The sequence below is a fragment of the Triticum dicoccoides genome, chromosome 2B (genome assembly GCF_002162155.2).
Source record: "Triticum dicoccoides isolate Atlit2015 ecotype Zavitan chromosome 2B, WEW_v2.0, whole genome shotgun sequence".
In the NCBI taxonomy this organism is placed as follows: domain Eukaryota; kingdom Viridiplantae; phylum Streptophyta; class Magnoliopsida; order Poales; family Poaceae; genus Triticum; species Triticum dicoccoides.
The window spans coordinates 41,679,323-41,697,880 of record NC_041383.1 but is presented as its reverse complement, the minus strand read 5'-3'; the positions used below and the strand labels follow the sequence as shown (position 1 = coordinate 41,697,880).

Below are 18,558 nucleotides of genomic sequence, written 5' to 3'. Positions count from 1 at the left end.
CTAACGGAATGGGTCATGTCAATCATATCATTCTCCTAATGATGTGATCCCGTTAATCAAATGACAACTCTTTTGTCCATGGCTAGGAAACTTAACCATCATTGATTCAACGAGCTAGTCAAGTAGAGGCATACTAGTGACACTATGTTTGTCTATGTATTCACACATGTATTATGTTTCCGGTTAATACAATTCTAGCATGAATAATAAACATTTATCATGATATAAGGAAATAAATAATAACTTTATTATTGCCTCTAGGGCATATTTCCTTCAGTTGGCACCAACACGGCTGGCTGGAAAACGATAGGCTGACAGACTGCACCCATGTCCAAATCCACCCTAATTGTCGGTTCGCGGTGCGGGGCAGGAACACCATCCAATTGAACAGGGGGGCGTGGCGTACATCCATGCTAGGAGGGACCAGGCCCGGGGAGTCCGCCGCCACCTAAGCCAGCCCTGGCAAGCTCATATGAGAAGCACACTTCAACCCTAGCGCCCAGGGCGCCAATGTCGAAACCGCCTATGGAGGATGTTTCCCCTTATGCCTCAGCCGGAGTAGGAGACTAGACCCAAGCCGCCCCTTCATCTCGTTGCACACACCTGCAAGGCTCCGTCGAGAAAATCGCCAAGCTACACCACTGGCGCCCTTTCGTCTTGCTGCACACACTGGCGACAGAGGGCCTCCTTGGTCCCCCACGCGGCGGAGATCTTGGCTCACCAACGTGTCCGCCCTTGTGTCGCGAGGAGCCGTTGCGAGAGCCATCCTCCTCACCATCTTGGCCGAGTACCTTTCTTTTGGACATGATCTCATTCGAGTATGTGACATCAGCAGAAACGATGTCTTGTGTATAATGACACTTCTGACTCTTGATTTATGAGCATAACTTACATGTGCGCGTTTGCAGGGATGAGCGTATGTGTATGCATGATGAACAGTCATCAAAAACTTGCAAATCGTCCATGCAATGCAAAAGGAAAGGGCATTTTGATTTGACTTGTGCCCTTCTTCATGAACGTAGATCATAGATTGATTGCTCTTGCCGGGACACACACACACGTAGATAGTCCGGCTAGAATCAGTCAATAGCTAACATATCCTAATCCGGCTTGATGACTTGTTCATGTCCGAGCCGGACGTTCCAACAATCTACCTATATATTCGGGCCGGGGGCCGCGTCCACCATGGATCCAAAGTTGCACACGCGCGGGGTTTCACTACGGCCGGGAGCCATCTCGATTGATCGCCAACGTGCGTACCAGTTGGACGTGCAGGCGCACCCCTGGCCCTGGCGTGCAATATGAGTGAGTCTGAGTCCTCCGTTGCTCCACCCGGGATGTCCATGGAGCTGCACGCCGGCAACCGCGAGCGCCTCGTTGCCGCGCTCACAGCCCACCTCTCCGCCTCTGGCCGCCCTCTCCGCGGCCTCGTCCTTCTCAAGGTTTGTTCCACGCTCCCTCCCCGTCAATCTCTCCCTATCCCATTTGGGTCCCTCCGTTAATCTGGTATGTCTACTGCTGTCTCAACTCTCAAGGGCGGCGAGGAGCAGACTCTATACTGCACCGACCGCGTCCCGCTCTTCAGGTGAACGATGCGCCTTTCCTTTTGCCGTTTCCCTACTTCCCCTTTGCCGTATGTTTCTTGCATCTGCATGCATTTGAATTGATACGTCCATCATTGGTAATGTCTCCAGGCAGGAGAGCTATTTCGCCTATCTCTTCGGTGTGCGAGAGCCGGGGTTCTACGGTGCAGTCGTAAGTTTTCTTTCTTGAGCTCCACGACACATACGTACGTGTAGTTTCGATGGTTAATTACTTATGATGTGAATTCTTGCTTATTTGATGCCATGTTTTTAACTTGTCCTTCTATTGTTCACCAAGGACATTGCATCTGGACAATCTATGTTATTTGCTCCAAGGTTGACACTTGACAACGCAGTTTGGAATGGTGAAAAAGATTTGTCTTTTTTTAAGGTATTTAATATTCTAGAGACCATATTGTGCATGTGCCGCTACACTCCGATTTTCCTAATATTTCATTAAATCTGGACAGGATAGGTACAAGGTCGATTATGTCTTCTATGTTGACGAGCTTGCACAGGTTCTCCTGTCTCAATTTAGTGAGCATGGAGAACCCCTTCTCCTTCTCTTATATGGAAAAAATACTGACAGCGGAAATTACTCAAAGCCTGCGAGTTTTGAGGTATGTGATGTATAATTAGCCACACTAACATGAAACAAGTTAAGATGTTTAGTCTTGTAGTTTTGCCAAACACTATCACTGGAAAGCACAATCATTCGTGTTAATATTGCATTGCCATGTTCTTTTGAACCTCAATGCTTAGTTTTATAGTTTTGTCAAATACTGTCACTGGAAAGCGCAATCACTCACATTAATATTGCATTACTATGTTCTTTTGGACTACAACTACATCTTGAAGTAAAATCTACATTTTCTGACATGGTATACATACCTAATAAGTATAAAGAAGTAAATATCTCCCACACCTTTTGTCTTTGTTGTTATGTATTTGGGTTACTAACTTACCATGCATTTTCTTTGTTCATGCCAGGGGATAGAGAAGTTTGACACTGATTTAAGCAAGCTTCATCCTATCTTAACTGAATGTCGTGTTATAAAATCTGACATGGAGCTTGCCTTCATTCAATATGCTAATGATGTCAGCTCCAAAGCACATATTGAGGTATAAAGAGTTATCAATGCTAATAGTTTGTTTCCAACTTCACTTCTGGCATTATTTTAGACATCCTATTCGCAGAAATATTCACTATGTCTATCTATCATTTAGGTGTTACTACTTCTAACTCACATACTTAGACCTTTTTAGAGTTGAATTAAACACATCTGATTGTTAGCTTGCACTTTACAAGGTTATGAGGCAGATAAAACCAGGCATGAAGGAATCTCAGTTAGAAAGCATCTTTATTCATCATGCATCTATGCACGAAGGCTGTCGACATTGCTCCTACACATGTATATGTGCTACTGGACACAACAGGCGAGTTTAAATATTATGTCTAATATGTGAAGCAAGTAATGAGTAGTTGCAAATATGGTGGAATAGTTACTAATTGTTTTACTAATCATTTTCGTGTAACATATATGTAACAGTTGTCACTTGAGGTAACAAACGGATATCATAATACCAAATCACCTTCCCAGTGCCAATAGTTTATGTAGTTTTATGCATTGTTTCTAGATGAAGCTTAGAGAAAAAAAACTTCAAATTCTTAACTCCATGAACTTCTGGTAGTATGAGATAAAAAATGGAGATAAACATCTTAGTATAGAGTTTCTTAGCGTCTGAATGAACTACTCACTTTATGTAATTTCAGTAGGTCTCTCTTTTCAAGTTCACTTATTTATATGCATAACACTGCCTATTTGTTGACTTCTGTGATTAGATCAGTAGCTATGGAAAGTTATGTAGGATTGTTTTCTTAGGTAGTTAAAAAATAATAGCCCCATGCCTATCGTATATGAGTTTGTTTCGAGTTGGACTATCTTGTGTGCTATATAACTCTATTGCTTATCTTGCAGTTCTACTCTTCATTATGGACATGCGGGAGCTCCAAATGACCAGGTACGCTTTTTATGATGCTTATGGCCTGCAGCTTACTTGTTGGTGTTAGTTTTACTTGCTCGAGCTTGTAAATCGCACCAGCGACAAAATTCAGATTATCTTGGCGATAGCACGAGCTCAAATATCTTAGGAATGATTAGTTTTCAATGCATACTAGCTATTTGGAAAAGGGCATGCTTTATTTTAGTTTCAGGCAGTAGAGTTCATGTACCTTTTTCTTTGTTAACTGCTTTTTCCTTAAGAAAATATTTGTCAACTGTATAGTTGTTGAGTACCATGAGATCTTGAAATTTGTAAGTTTGATCAATAGTTTTTGCTCTCGTTGTTGTATGTGTTCAGAATTCATGCATATTGGAAAAATGAAAACTGTGATGAAAGGATCATAGGTTAGTTAGTATATCATTGAATTAATCAAATAGCCTATGTCATTCATGAACTGAATGTCATATGATGTCTGCTACCATTGATTAGCGTGTCAGAAGAAAATAATCTCTAATTGAAGCATGTGTGTGTCAGCATTGGGTGATAATGTTCACAGTGAGAGTTTCAATTTTGTACGAAACTTGTACAGTTGGAGGGGCTAGGGACCATAATTTAGCCAACTTTAATGTTATGTAGGACCAATTAATCAAGTAAGGGAAAACAATAATACCAAACATATGAAGCAGAGGATAGAAATCGAATGAAGGAATAGCTATGGAGGGTCTTGAAGTATTGTTGTGTGTTCATGACTTCTTTAGGGGAGGAGTGCGCGGTTTTGCCTTTTCTCTCTGGACATACTTATATCTAGTATATCTTCAGACGTTGAATGATGGAGACATGGCTCTAATGGACATGGGAGCTGAATACAATTTCTATGGTTCTGACATCACATGTTCATACCCTGTAAGTCATTTGGAATATTCATACTTCTATTTTGAAGTACTTTTTTTACAAAAACAATATCAAATTTTGTTATTTATTGTTAAAAGTGTTATTTATACCTTCGGGCCCTTTCCTTTTCACTTCAGTCCAATGATATGTTAGGATTATTTTTATTAAGCAATTTTTTACTGACATCAAATCATAGCTAATGTAATTCTTGCATGGAACTCATTAACCTCGATATAAACTGTCGCATTCTTCCGTTTATCACATTTTAATAGAGTGTTTGTCTTGTAATGTTATCTGAATGAGTTTATGTGTTTTTAGATAAATGGAAAATTCAAAAGAAACCAGACGATTGTATACAATGTAAGTACCCTGGTGGTAAAACTACCCACTTTGCTTTTATTTTTATTTTTTTATTGATGCAAGACTAACTGTATTTCACAGGCTGTCCTTAGGGCTCATAATGATGTGATATCACATATGCAGCCTGGAGTAAAATGGATCGATATGCACAAGTAAGAATTCTTTGTCGTCACTTATAGACCATGCAACTTTTAATGTTATTTTTTTAGTGTTGTCAAATTGGGTTTCTGAGAAATAATTGTGCTTTAACAGAATACAATTTACAATTAGCATACAATTATAAGTGTGCTTGATCTAAAGATTATTCACATTTGTATCCGTGTTGTCAAATTGGGTTCCTGATAAATACTTGGAAGCAAATTTTCAGATCTTTTCGCCTAATGTGTCAATCTGCTTAAGTTTAACCAACTCACATCGTTTCTCCCTCTGTTTGTCTATCATACTGTCTTCAATAAGACCTTCCCCTAAAAAAATCATATTGTCTTCAATTGTTTAAGCGTCATATGAACATTTTTGCAGGCTGGCAGAGCAGAGAATACTTGAATCTCTAAAGAAAGATAATATTATCCATGGGTGCGTGTGAGAGATAATTATTTCTGCTTATTGAATTTCAATATGATGATATGTAAAGCTTGATGCTAACTTATCAGTTTTCTATAACCATTTATTTCAGTGATATTGGTGACATGATGAATCAAAGGTTGGGCGCTGTTTTCATGCCTCATGGTCTTGGGCACTTACTTGGAATTGACACCCACGATCCCGGAGGCTACCCCGAGGTTAGATTTTGACTATATCAATATCCATGCTTTCATTTTAATCATGCCATACTTACCTCCATTCAACTTAGACTAATGCTTGTTTCTCGACCATAGGGCTTAGAGAGGCCAAAGGAGCCACGATTGAGATCCTTGCGGACAATAAGAGAACTTAAAGAAGGCATGGTAAGTAATTACCTTTATGATTAATTTATTAACATTTAGTATCACACAACGCTCTTTCTATGTTATGCGCACATGTTTGAGAAGTTACTAGGATCAAGCTTTACATATTTCAGCTTGTGAATTTATGGTAATAACTCCATAAATTCACAAGCTGTTGTGTTAATATATTCTCTTTTGCACAGGCTAATGAAATTTCTTGTTCCCCATTTCGGTATTCAAATATTTTAATTATTTGTCTCACTTATACATAATCTCGTGGATATAATTTAATTGTACATAATCATGTATAGTTAAATTCGTTTTTCTCAGTTTGTGTGTTCTGCTGTCTATGGAATTCACACTTCTGAAAGTTATTCCCTTTTGTGTTCTTGTCAATTATTCATAGGCGAACTACTTTTGTGAAAGCATTGGGCATAAAGGCCCTGAGATCCAGTCAGCTTGCCGTCTTTCTACTTGTCATATAATAAACTTAAGAGAAAAGTCCACTTTTCGTCCCTCAATTCTTTGGTCGGCTTACTTTTGGTCCCCGAACAATAGCAAAAAAAACAATAAAATATGAAATTTTATGACATAGAATATACTCAAATGCGCAAGGTGCGTGCCAACTTTTGTTGTTTTTTTTTGCCGCGAGCTCCTCGAACGTCCAAACATGACGAAAATTGGCACACACCTAGCGCACTTGAGTATCTTCGATGTCATAAAATTTCAGATTTTTTTTATTTGATTAGCTTTTTTTTTAATTTACTGTTCATCGGAGCACTGTTCACGTCATGGTCAAAACCGGGTTGACTCGGTAGTGAAACTTCGCAGGGACGAAAAATGGCTGATTTCGAGAGTTTGTGGTGCAATCTGTCCGGTTTTAGAGTTGAGGAACCAAAAATGAGCAGACCAAAGAATTGAGGGACGAAAAGTAGACTTTTCTCTAAACTTAATGGACTCACACTTGCATGTGCACGAGACACTCTCTACTTTGATGGTCTTCAACTTAATAGAAGTTTCCTAACCTAATCTCAAATGTTGTAATGTACCTATCCTCCTATTTTTTTGGTATATTTATGTCCGTAAAAACTGGAGCGAACAAAATGAAGGAAAACATTATTGTGTAATGAAACAATAGAAGGACATATTTTGTGCCCCCGTGTTCAGAAGGGTGGGTGGGAATCTAATCTATAGTTATAACAAAACATTTGAGCTCCTGTGGTCTGTATTGCAGGTTATTACGGTCGAGCCAGGCTGTTATTTCATTGGTGCTTTGCTGAGGCATGCCAAGGATGACCCAATTTCCTCAAAGTTCTTCAACTGGGAAAAGATAGAAATGTACAAAAGCTTTGGCGGTGTTCGCATTGAAAGTAATGCGGTATGTCTTGGTTGCTCTTTTCTGATACATAACAATACAACTTAAGAAAGGCATTGCACAATAACACTTTATGTCAAGAGAGGGCGGGGTCGACCGATTTTGACATGGGAGGAGTCCGTTAAGAGAGACCTGAAGGATTGGAGTATCGACAAAGAGCTAGCTATGGACAGGGATGCGTGGAAGCTTGCTATCCATGTGCCAGAGCCATGAGTTGGTTGCGAGATCTTATGGGTTTCACCTCTAGCCTACCCCAACTTGTTTGGGACTAAAGGCTTTGTTGTTGTTGTTGTTGTTGCACTCCTATTTGTAATGGCTAACTTGTAGTACATAGAAAATAATGCAAATACATTATATTATATCTGTTTCAAGTCGTTGATGTAAAAAAAATGTTTCAAGTCGTTACCTGCATCAACTCTCTTTGTTTTTCCTTCTTATTATTTTTAATACTTTTGGCTGTGTGCTTCCACGATGTCACAATTTTGGTCTTGATATTGTGTCGTTGTAGAGGAAGGGTGTAATTGGTCATCTTCATTGTTGGTTTCCAAGTAAATCAAAATGTACTGCAAACAACCCCTATTCTAATGCAGATATGTTAACTACTAGTTCTCTTTCTCGAGTAAAAGTTACAGGAGCTAAACTCAACTTCACATCTATTTTATGCTCATAGTGATATAGAAGGATTTTCTAGAAGTTAGTATAGATTCCACATTATCGATTTCCATGTAATTGAATTGTACCGCAAACACCCAATTCTAATGCAGATGTTCTCTTTATCAAAAGTTACATGAGCCAAGCTCAACATTAATTTTTGTACCATCCACATTGCATTTACCTTTACCTGTTGTTCTTCATTTCCACACTAATAATGCAGTGTATGATTTCAATATGCGATGGCGCAAGGATGCAAGAACCTGACAAACTGCCCCCGAGAGACCTGGGAAATCGAAGCGGTAATGGCTGGTGCGCCATGGCCTTCACGCGATGACTGTTCCAGTGCGACTACAACAGAGAATGGCCTTCCCAAGGCCTAAGCACTTCAATTTGCCATGCCCTTGAGAGAAAAAAAACATAACAGTGACAATTTTATGAAATATAGGGTGCTTTGATAAACAGCAAGCCTCTCACAAGCTGTTGGTTTGGTTTAAGTTTGATTATAAGTGGCATCTCATATGTTCACTTAGGATGTGTTTGGTAGCCTGCATAAGCCTGTATGTTCCCTACTCGACCCACTTTTCGTTGTTTGGTAGCCTGCGCAGGGTCTCCTCAACTATGCTCTGCTCACCCCGAATACCCCTGTAGCCACGCTCAGGAGAGAACCTGTGAAAGGAGGTTCGCTGGTCAGCATGCATGGGTCGAACCCACGAAAAAATCTGAGCCCAACCCACCGGTTCCCATCTGGACCCACGAATGCTAGGGTTACCCCAACTCTCCCGACTCCCCAGCGATCCCGTTCTCTCCTCGCCGCCTCGTCATCTTCTGGTCGCCGCGCGCCGCCGCTGCTCCAACTCGCCATCGCCATCGCCTAGCAAGGTATTCCCTCGTACCTCTTGTTCCTCGTTCTACTGTCCTCCCTCCCGTTCCTACTCCTTCCTCAATCTTCCACCCTCCTGCTTATAATCAGCTAGCACGTAATGAGAAATAGATTGACCTTGAGAGAGAAAGTAGATTAGAAGATGTCTGCGTTTGATGTTTGAAGAAAAAAAAAACTATCCTCTCTTTTGTTTGTCCTTTGATGTTTGGTGCTAGAGGGAAAGTTGTAGCTAAGGTCGAGCGCACTGCACCCTTCTATCCCATCCATTCAGCTTCTCCGAGATTCGTGCTTGTGACAACACCTTTTGAGGCCACACATGGTACTTAGCACTAGTGCACCGGTTTAGCAGTAGGCATGCAGTAGGTGTAGCTGGTACGTTTGTAGGCAGTAGCCTGCTGCGCACAGTGGCTGGTTCCCTTTTTGCTTCACATGCACAGCTGCCTCTAGTAAGAAAAGAAGGAACAGTGCATCCTGAGTTGACCTGAGAGAGAGAAATAAAGAGCTAGTGAGGAAAGTGTTGGGAGGAGCTATGTGGGGGATTCAGAGAATTTTTTTTCTTGTAGGATTGAATAGTGATAATGGTGGGACTGTGAGAGAGAACTTCTGCGGGAAAAAAAGATAGAGAGATCTCCTCTTTTTTCAAGAGAGAGAGAGAGAGAGAGAAAACATTCCTGTAAGAGAGCTCTTATTTGCTAAGACGAGAGAGATAATATTTTTAGCAGGTCAAGAACAAAAAAGCCATTGGTCTGGAGTGAGAGAGAGACTGTACAAGAGAGAGCTGCTTGTGCTTGTGCATATGTGCATGCAGATTCCATTTGCATGTCAGAAGCTTTCATGAGAGACAGGGCGTGAGTAGAGATTCCTGAAGAAAAAAGGTCAGGAGATATATATTGCTTTGAGTCACGGGTCCAGGCGTTGCCCCCACAGACGGGACAGCCATGACATAGCCTCTAATCTCTGTGTCACGCCCTGTGTCAGACACACACCTCGACGTAATTGCATGGCTCAGATAATAGGTACAATGCGCCTGACCTTAGAAAAACTGCACTCGGTGCTAGATGCCCAGGTTGCATCTGCACTATTCTTTTCGATTGAAAAGAATGATCTTTGACATATACAATAGATGTAGTTGATTTGCTAGATGGCTTTTCCTAGTACGTCATGACTGTTAGATGTCCAGGTTGCATCGGCATACTCTTTTATTAATAACAGACTGATCTTTTAAATACAGTAGATGTCCAAGTTGTTTTGCTAGATGTCTTTTCCTAGTACGACATGACTGCTAGATGCCCAGGTTGTATCATTTGAGAGAGATGGTGCTAGTTTATATAGCACTGATTTTTTTTCTAAACGCAGATCATGTTTCCCATTCATCACAGTTTGTGTTGATTTTCTTATTTGTTATTTTTTTGTGAATCATGCTTATTTTTTAGTTGGTATAATTTGCAAGATATCACAATTTTTTTCTTTATCTACCATTTATTTTCTTCAAACATGGAACACTCATGTATTTCTATTTGTTTAGATGGATGACTTGGCTAGAAAACGACCCCAACTAATTGTGAGAGGAGCCAGTCTAGCAGCTGCATTGTGTGCTTATATGACATTTGCGTTAAGAAGAGCTAGGGAACAAACCCCGGGGATAATTGTGGGTACTATGGCTGAACGTGCCGTAGCTAGGGAGTCCAACTTGAGATACATTTATCACTCTAGCGACATAAATTGCTCAAATCAGCTTAGAATGAGAAAAACTCCCTTTTTCCGTTTATGTACTTTGTTTAGAGAGAGAGAATTGTTGGTGGATAGCATCCATACTTCTATTGAGGAACAAGTAGCCATGTTTCTTCTAGTGGTCGGGCACAACCAAAGGTTTAGGACACTACAACCGATCTTTAGAAGATCTATTGAAGTAATTAGTAGGTGTTTTAAAGCGGTGCTTTATGCTGTTGGAGAGTTGCGAGATGAGATGATTCGGCCACCCTCCAATCGATGCCACCCTTTGTGCTGTTGGAGAGTTGCAAATATTTTTTTAAATGCTCAAATGGATTACTTAATTGATGAAATGGTGCTGAAATGAGTTACTCTTTGTGCTGAAATTAGTTACTTCTGTTGCTTAAATGTTGAAATGTTGTTTTATTCTGTAGGACCATCCAACGGATGCTGAATTACTGAACACACCACTTGAGCACTACAATTATATGGAACTTTGCTTCGCTGATAAGCTCGCCACTGGGAGGTTTTCAATGGGCTCTGGTGTGCCATTGGGAAAACCTGTTGATGTGGAGGGCAAAGGAAAACCCATTGTTGTGGAGGGGCAAGGAACAAGTGGCGAGCGATTTGTGAATGGTCCTGTTGGGGCTGAGTTCGTATTTGTTGGTGCTAGTGAAACTAATGATCCTTCTCCTAGTACAACTAAGAAGAGGAAGAGGACATCTGTTATGACTGAAGAAGACTCAATCCAGGTTAACAACATGTCTGATGTTGTGCGTGAGATTGCAAGTGCTATCAACAACACATGTCATACCGAAACACACCCTGAGTTGTACAAGGCTGTAATGGACCTTGTTGAGTATGATCTCGCTGAGAGGTTGGCTGTTTTAGATTATCTAACTGAACATAAGGAAAAAGGCCTTAATTTTGTGAAGATGGATGAGGAAGTCCGCAAAGCATCATTCAAGCGTATCTTGGAGAAGAATCCTGATCTTGTTTGAGTTGATGTTAGTTGGTGCATTTTTAGAACTATCCCTTTAATAAGTTGAATTTGGAATGAGACTATATGTAATATGGATCTAAAGATTTATTGGTTCAACCAAGTTACTTTTCTTAATAACTTGGTGCTTAAATGGTTCAACATGTCTGTTGTCGTTCGATGCCACAAGATTTCTTTAAGTGTATTTGTATCTGTCTCACAAAAATCATGCACGCATGCTATGCAATTTTGCCTCTATATAAAATACACCTACCAATTTTCACATGTTCATTCTTTATGTTTGCGAGATGTCGTGTTGATTCACAGATTTTTTTTTAAGAATGAACAATATTATGTATTTATTATTAAAAAATAAATTAATAATTGCCGACAAATATATATGTCTAAATATTTTAAGTGTTATTTTTTTCTTCATATTTACGTAATAAAATGTTGGTCAAATGATGTATGCCGCCAAGAACCCTTTGAATTGTGCACATGAATTTTTATCATGTATTTGTAACTATGGTATCCTCACCATCTCAGATACAGCCTACCAAACAAAGTCTAAGCCCAACATGTTCTGACAGATACATGCTACCAAACAAAGTCTCAACTCAGCATGTCCGTACACATGCAGGCTACCAAACAACTGCAGTTGTATGTATTCAGCATGTCTGTACTTAACATGTCTCAGGAGGGAACACTATGACAGGATCATGCAGGCTACCAAACACACCCTTATAGATCCAGTGATGTTAGTCACTTGTTGTGTCTCCTCTATGTGGACTAGAGGGTTCAAGGTCCTTGCAGTTAGTTGAACCATCTCTGTTCTGAACCAACAACTCTATTGGCATGAAAATCAAGTGAATGATCATGCAACAATTTGTTTTGTATCATCATAAATATAAGGTTCAAGGTCCTTGTGGTTAATTAGTCTTATGATAATTTTTATTCGACTGACAAAAAAAGATACTCCCTCTGTCCCAAAATATAAGAATGTTCTCAACATTACACTAGTGTTAAAAACGTTCTTATATTATGAGATGGAGGGAGTAGTTCTTATGTGGGGTTTGTTGCACAAAATTTAGAACTTATGAATCTTGATGGAATTTTTACTACAATAATTCTCAAAGTCATACATGTTCTAAAGGTTTAGTCACTTTTCCCATGTAAATGTCATATATTCGACCTCTTCGAGATAATTTTGCACAAGTCTTAACCAATGTTGTTGGCCCCTCTCCAATCAACTAGCATCTATTTTTGTTTTGCCGTGTGATTAGATTAGGAAAGTAATTGATTTGTGTTATAGGTTAGAAGTTGTAGAAGTTCAGCCTCATAGGTGGGCGGGCGTTCCTGCGCACGTGCGTGTTTAGAGAAAAATAGTTATAAAAAATAGGCACGCCCCCAACCCTTCAACCCTAGTTGCCCAGAAGAGATCTAGCGAGAGGAGGGAGCAGGCGTCTCGTTACAGGAGTTCCGTCACCTCCGTTGGCTGCTCCGACAGTGATGATGGAGGGGGGCCATGGGGCCTTGTCCTGACTCCTGAGTGTGTTCGGTTGTCTAGGTGTCGTGGGTGGATGCTTTGGATTTCTCATATTGGCATAAAGTTACTGGTCCTATTCTTCCTACTCTTTGCAATGGTAGTGCTGCATGCAGGAAGTGTTAAATAATTAAGCAATGCCCCATTAAGCTTAGTACAGAAAAAGGTAGATAAACCATGATAACCGTAATGGACATGATAACAGAATCATCAAGTAGCAAAGCGATGAAACTAATCATCACTCAGGTACATAAAAGGACAAACATCATACACATATCGATTGTTACTAGTAGTGGACCTAACGCAATTTCTAGCAGAAGTGTGAATAACACGTACAGTGTGGTGGAAGAAGAGCCGGGTGCATCAGTCGCCATTTCAACGAGGAGATTATCGAGGTTATGGAAGTAATCATCGTTGGGGTAGGTGTCATGCACATCCACGATGAAGAAAGATCCAGTAGTCACACGAGAGCGCTCCCCAAAATCCTTAAAGCCCCTCATGGGGTGGGAGGTTTTATTCTGCTAGATGGCCCCGAAAGCCTATTGTTCCACTTCGCGGTGCACACCTTGAAGCGGAGTGGGAAAGATGTAGGCAGTGCAAAGATCTAGAACTGGGAGGAAAATACATAGGAGATGAATTGGCATGCATCTATCTATGGAGGATGAGAGACCTCTAATAGGCCCTGAGAAGAGAAACTGAAACACGAGGAGACAAAAGGGAATAGTCTACAACTATTAGGTATTATTTTCCACTAGTACAAAAACGTTTCAAGGAGACAGTGAGGAACAGTCCACCACGAGGATACATGGCATGGCATGTCGAGGCAAGCAAGCCTACCTTATATGTTGGTCTGACACACCCTCCACAACCAGGGTGGGACTAAACTTTACACACTCACTTGTCATGCATGAATGGGCCATATGAGCCTTTGGGATTTTTCCTTGGTAATTATTTAAAAATATGTAATAAATGGGCTCAACCCAATAATTCCAATAACCAGTAGCATCAATAGCTATCAGAGGGGGTTCTCCTATTCAGCGTCTAGGTCGCGTGCCAGTGGGAACGCACGCACCCCCCCACCCCTGCTCCCCCGTGCGAGCAAGTGGGTCTGCCCATATTTACTCCCCGGATTTTTCTTTTTTTTTCCTTCTTCTTCTTCTTTTCCTTTCTCTTCTAATTTTTGTTTTTTATTATCTTTTTTATTTTTTATTTTTCGGTTTTTCCAAAGTTGTGAGTATTTTACTAAAATATTGAAAAAAAATCAAATCGATGAACATTTTCTTAAAATCAATTTTTGGTCATTGAATTAAAAAAATTCATCATATTTTAAACATGTTCATGAAACTTCTAAAATAAGTTGAAAAAATTTCAAAAAAAACAATTTTTTTCATCAAACTCAAAAAATGTTCATCGGATTCTCAAAATGTTCTCAAATTTAAATATCGTACATCAACGCGCAATTTTTTGAAACCACGGACATTTTTTGAATCAATGAACGGTTTTTGTGAAATTCATGAATATTTTTGAATTCACGAACATTTTTTCAAATACGCAGCCATTTTGTTCTAAATCATGAACATTTTTTAAACAAGGAACATCTTATGATTTATGGAAAAAATCGAAAATCCACTTTTTTAAAAAATTAGGAACTTTTTTTCAATTCGGAATAATTGTAAAGAAGAAAAAATAAAAAAACTGGGGCGTCCAGCCCCGCTCATGGGCCGGCCCAATAGGGGCGCGCGGGAGGAGAGAGGGTGCGCGCTGGCATGTTCGCCAACTCCTCGCGCGCCAAATAGTAGCTCCCCAACAGAGGAAGGAGTAATTTCCTCTCGGATGTTTTTGCAACAGTATAAAGTCACTTATGCTCGAGACCAACATATGTACCTATGGGCCTTTTGGGCAGCTACACCAAACTCCCATTCACTCTCGAGTGAAGAAAAATGGCATCCAGTATTGCTGGCTTCTTTCGCTGACGTCAACAAGTTAGCAGAGAAGCTTGGCTTCAAAACAAAACAAAACAAAAAATTCAGGTCGCTACGAGTACGTACGCCACATCGCCCAAAACAGAGCAAAGCCCTCCCATTGCCTATACCTTCTCTCTTTCGAAGTTGCTCCCTTAGCAAGGAGGGACCTCCTGTCCTGAATACCCTGTTTTAACTTTTCAGGAATACCAAAAAAAAGGGCAACCTGGTGCATGTAGCTCCCGCTTGCGCAGGGTCCAGGAAAGGGTCCGACCACTTTGGGTCTATAGTACGCAGCCTTTCCCTACATTTCTGTAAGAGGCTGTTTCCAGGACTTGAACCCATGACCTCCACAAAATCTTCATATGCATGCTGGAAGCTCTCCTCTAAGCCATAGCTCTATACATTGACTTGGCAGTGTAAATTTTGTTAGCAGTGATCAGCGAGAAAGATATTTCCCAGCATTGCCCCCAAAAGATCTTCCGAACTGCTGCTCTACATACTCCCTCCGTCCGAAAATACTTGTCATCAAAATGGACCTCCGTCCGAAAATACTTGTCATCAAAATGGATAATCCATTTTGATGACAAGTATTTCCGGACGGAGGGAGTAGCATTCAGCAACTAAACAATCTTGGCTTTGGGCTGCCTGGGACAGGGCCTGGCAAGGCAAGCATAATTTCCAGGTTATCTTCTGAATGCAACTTCTGAAATGCCAAGGTGCATGAAATGCTTCAGGTTATGCCCTTCACTAAATCCAGCCAGCAATGCTATTCACTGCTAATTACATGCTCCATCAAATAGTGGACATCGTAACCTAAAGTGCTGGGATAAGTGTGCTAATTCACCCGCTCCTGATTCCTGAACCTTTCTCTAACTGTATTTGTTAAATAATAAAAAAATGCTGCCCATTAGCGCACAATGCCACCATGGTAGTCATCGCCAAGCAAATAATATTACCAAAATAAGAGATCTTACAAAACATTCTTGTAAACATCACAATATCACAAAAAATTGGCTAATTATAGTGCCATGCAAGGGAAGTGGCGGAAGAAGGCCGGGGTCGCAGGGGAGGCAATTAGAAAGAAGAGTGAAAGGGCAAGGAAATGACGACGTCCCGAATACACTACCTGATAACAAGATGTGCCCACAAGAACATTAGTTCGAATCAAATATGAGAGTCAACAGTAGATACTACTCCCTCCGTTCCTAAATATAAGTCTTTATAGACATTTCACTATGGACCACATACGGATGTATATAAATGCATTTTAAAGTGTAGATTCACTCATTTTGCTCCGTATGTAGTTCATAGTGGAATCTCTATAAAGACTTATATTTAGAAACGGAGGGAGTACACAGCACAAATGCAAGCGATGTCGATTTGACTAGTTCCACACAGATTGCTGAAATAACGGCAGCAGCAGTTATCAGAAGCGGATACAAATTCATTCCGACTAGTTTCTACACAGACCACAGCCCACAGCATGGAAGATGGAAGAACCTGCAATAGTAAGACGACATCGCTACATCTCAGCTACCGGAACATAACTCTAGATACCTGCAGGAAAAATAAGTTAATCAGCCAAACTAAACTGTATTATCCATTCAATGCACGCCATTCCAAGAAATGGTAAGTGGAAATCATTGCCATTGTTCAACTTGAAAATAGAGTCTTTTCATACCATTAGACAGAGACAACATTTCAAACAGAGTAGAGATAGAACAACACGAGAATGGATTATTTTTATTGGAACATTTCTATTCTTGACGTGTTTTAGCAATCAACTACTACGGACACTTATTGCAGCTAGTGTTGGCTGGACACTTATTGCAACTACTATGATATAGTATGGATCTAGTGATTATCTTGGCTTCCCTCCTATGACATCGATGCATAGAACGCCAAAAATTCTCAACAACCATATATCTATGAACTCCATAACATGTTGCAAGTATATCTATGATTAAAATTACGGCACTGCATTCAAAGAATTACTAAAGCAGTCAAAGAGATCAATGCTGCAGCTATGCACATAATATTACCAAATAGTACTACGATATACACATATGAATATAAGAAAGAAACAAAGATTTAATGGATGATTGAACCACCAGGATAACACTAATAAGGATATAAAAGGCACTAATTCCAGCATCCTATTGTCCCATTATCAAAAAGCAAATGTGTTTAGTTATGCATGACATTACCTGCAACACAGAAACTCTCAAATGGATGAAAGATACAGAGATCCCTCCTTTCATGAATCTTCTTAAACCTCAGAGGGTTGAGATAGACCACGAAGATACCGATCCTAGATGCCCCAGCCACGAACGCATTGCTGTCCTCGGAAAATCCCAGCAAAGACAGTGGACCTCTGTTGTGCTCAGCATTCAGTGAAAGAAGCTTGCCCAGTTGAATAGTTATCCCCGGCACCCATATAGCGACACCATTGCAATCAGCCCCCCTCTTCCATAATTTGGCATAGAAGTCATTCACAAGGATCAAGCCAAGCCCACCATCCTGCGCTGGCATAGTCATGAAGGAGCTGGATTTATCATGGTCATACAGATCTAGTGGCATCTCTATCATAGCCAGGCTCCGGCTACCCATATCGAACTCGACGATGGTGTCGCCATTGCCACGAAGCAGCCAGTAGATGGAGCTCCCAACCAAGGTACTGGGGACGTACATGTACAGCTCGGATGCAGTATACAGAGGCTCCATTGCGGCAGGTTGAAACTCTGCTGAAATCACATCGCCCCATGCGCCTGTCTGCGATGAGTAGACGCAGACCGAGAAGGATCGCTCATGTGTTCTGCCAGAGGCCAGCAGCACCACCTTGAATGGGCTGGAATTGAAGCTGCCGTGCAGGCGGCCTTCCGCGGCGGCGGCGCTGGCGCAGAGCACTGACCCATTGTGGAGCATCACCTGCCGCCCCTTGAAGGCCGGGGGGAGGTCCACAGGGCGCTTGTCTCCGGTCACCGGATCCCACGCCAGGAGCTGTCTGACCCGCCGGTTGAGGAGGAGGGCATGGCCGTGGCGGCAGTCGAGGACGAGGGGGAAGGCGAGGGGGGCGAGCGGCATGGGGAAGTGCGCGGCGGGTACCCTGTCGGGCGGGTCGAGGGAGGGCGTGAATAAGGGGTGGCTCATGTCGACCTCACCGGGGAAGACGACGAGGAGGGGGAGGCTCCCGTGGCGGGCGCGGAAGAGGCGGAGGAAGCGGCGGCGCTTGACGAGGCCGCGCCAGCGCTTGCTGACGAGGGAGGCGCGGAGGAGGGAGGATGGCTGCGGGGGGAGGCGGAGGAGGATCTCCTCGAGGAGGTCGTCGTCCTCGAGCGGAGGCACCGGCGCCGGCGCCAGCGACGGCGACGGCGGGGTGGGGCGGCGGCAGGCCATGGAGATGGAGATGGAGGAGGGTTTCTCTGTTCCAGAATATTCCACTCCATTCCGCTCGCTCTCACTTCACTGTAGAGAGCTACTACTAAAAAATGCCGCAAGTTTGGGCCAGATGGGCCAGGCCCATGTACCTCACTGTGTGGTGCACTTATGCCTAGTTTTAGCATCACCCGTTCAAGATAATTCCACTCAATTCTATCATATGCTTTCATCATATCAAGTTTCAAAGCATAGAATCTGTTACTCTTTACCTTCCTCGTTTTCATGTAGTGGAGACATTCATAAGCAGAGATGAA

The 18,558-nt window shown here is 41.6% G+C and overlaps 2 protein-coding genes across 2 annotated transcripts; one reads left to right on the top strand and one right to left on the bottom strand.

The window, feature by feature from the left end:
* Nucleotides 1-1,301: 1,301 nt before the first annotated feature.
* Nucleotides 1,302-8,170, top strand: LOC119367019 (xaa-Pro dipeptidase-like). Its single transcript, XM_037632656.1, has 16 exons — nucleotides 1,302-1,442; nucleotides 1,536-1,585; nucleotides 1,695-1,755; nucleotides 1,882-1,974; nucleotides 2,054-2,203; nucleotides 2,574-2,705; nucleotides 2,893-3,020; nucleotides 3,563-3,605; nucleotides 4,407-4,490; nucleotides 4,797-4,838; nucleotides 4,920-4,990; nucleotides 5,358-5,411; nucleotides 5,512-5,617; nucleotides 5,714-5,782; nucleotides 6,996-7,138; nucleotides 8,023-8,170. Exons 1-16 carry the CDS (start codon nucleotides 1,302-1,304, stop codon nucleotides 8,168-8,170), a joined length of 1,515 nt encoding a protein of 504 aa, XP_037488553.1.
* An 8,007-nt stretch (nucleotides 8,171-16,177) lies between these two features.
* LOC119367018 lies at nucleotides 16,178-18,301 on the bottom strand. The gene is made up of 2 exons (XM_037632655.1): nucleotides 17,074-18,301; nucleotides 16,178-16,423 (listed from the first exon to the last, which is right to left on the bottom strand). The coding sequence occupies exons 1-2, from the start codon at nucleotides 18,260-18,262 to the stop codon at nucleotides 16,416-16,418; spliced, it is 1,197 nt and encodes a 398-aa protein (XP_037488552.1). The 5' UTR covers nucleotides 18,263-18,301; the 3' UTR covers nucleotides 16,178-16,415.
* Nucleotides 18,302-18,558: the final 257 nt, after the last annotated feature.

Bases quoted from the DNA above. Each gene is read 5' to 3' on its own strand.
- LOC119367019 (XM_037632656.1), top strand. From the start codon at position 1,302: ATGAGTGAGTCTGAGTCCTCCGTTGCTCCACCCGGGATGTCCATGGAG. The intron at 1,975-2,053 runs GTATTTAATATT...AAATCTGGACAG, and splicing joins AAGATTTGTCTTTTTTTAAG to GATAGGTACAAGGTCGATTA. The intron at 3,021-3,562 runs GCGAGTTTAAAT...CTTATCTTGCAG, and splicing joins TGTGCTACTGGACACAACAG to TTCTACTCTTCATTATGGAC.
- LOC119367018 (XM_037632655.1), bottom strand. From the start codon at position 18,262: ATGGCCTGCCGCCGCCCCACCCCGCCGTCGCCGTCGCTGGCGCCGGCG.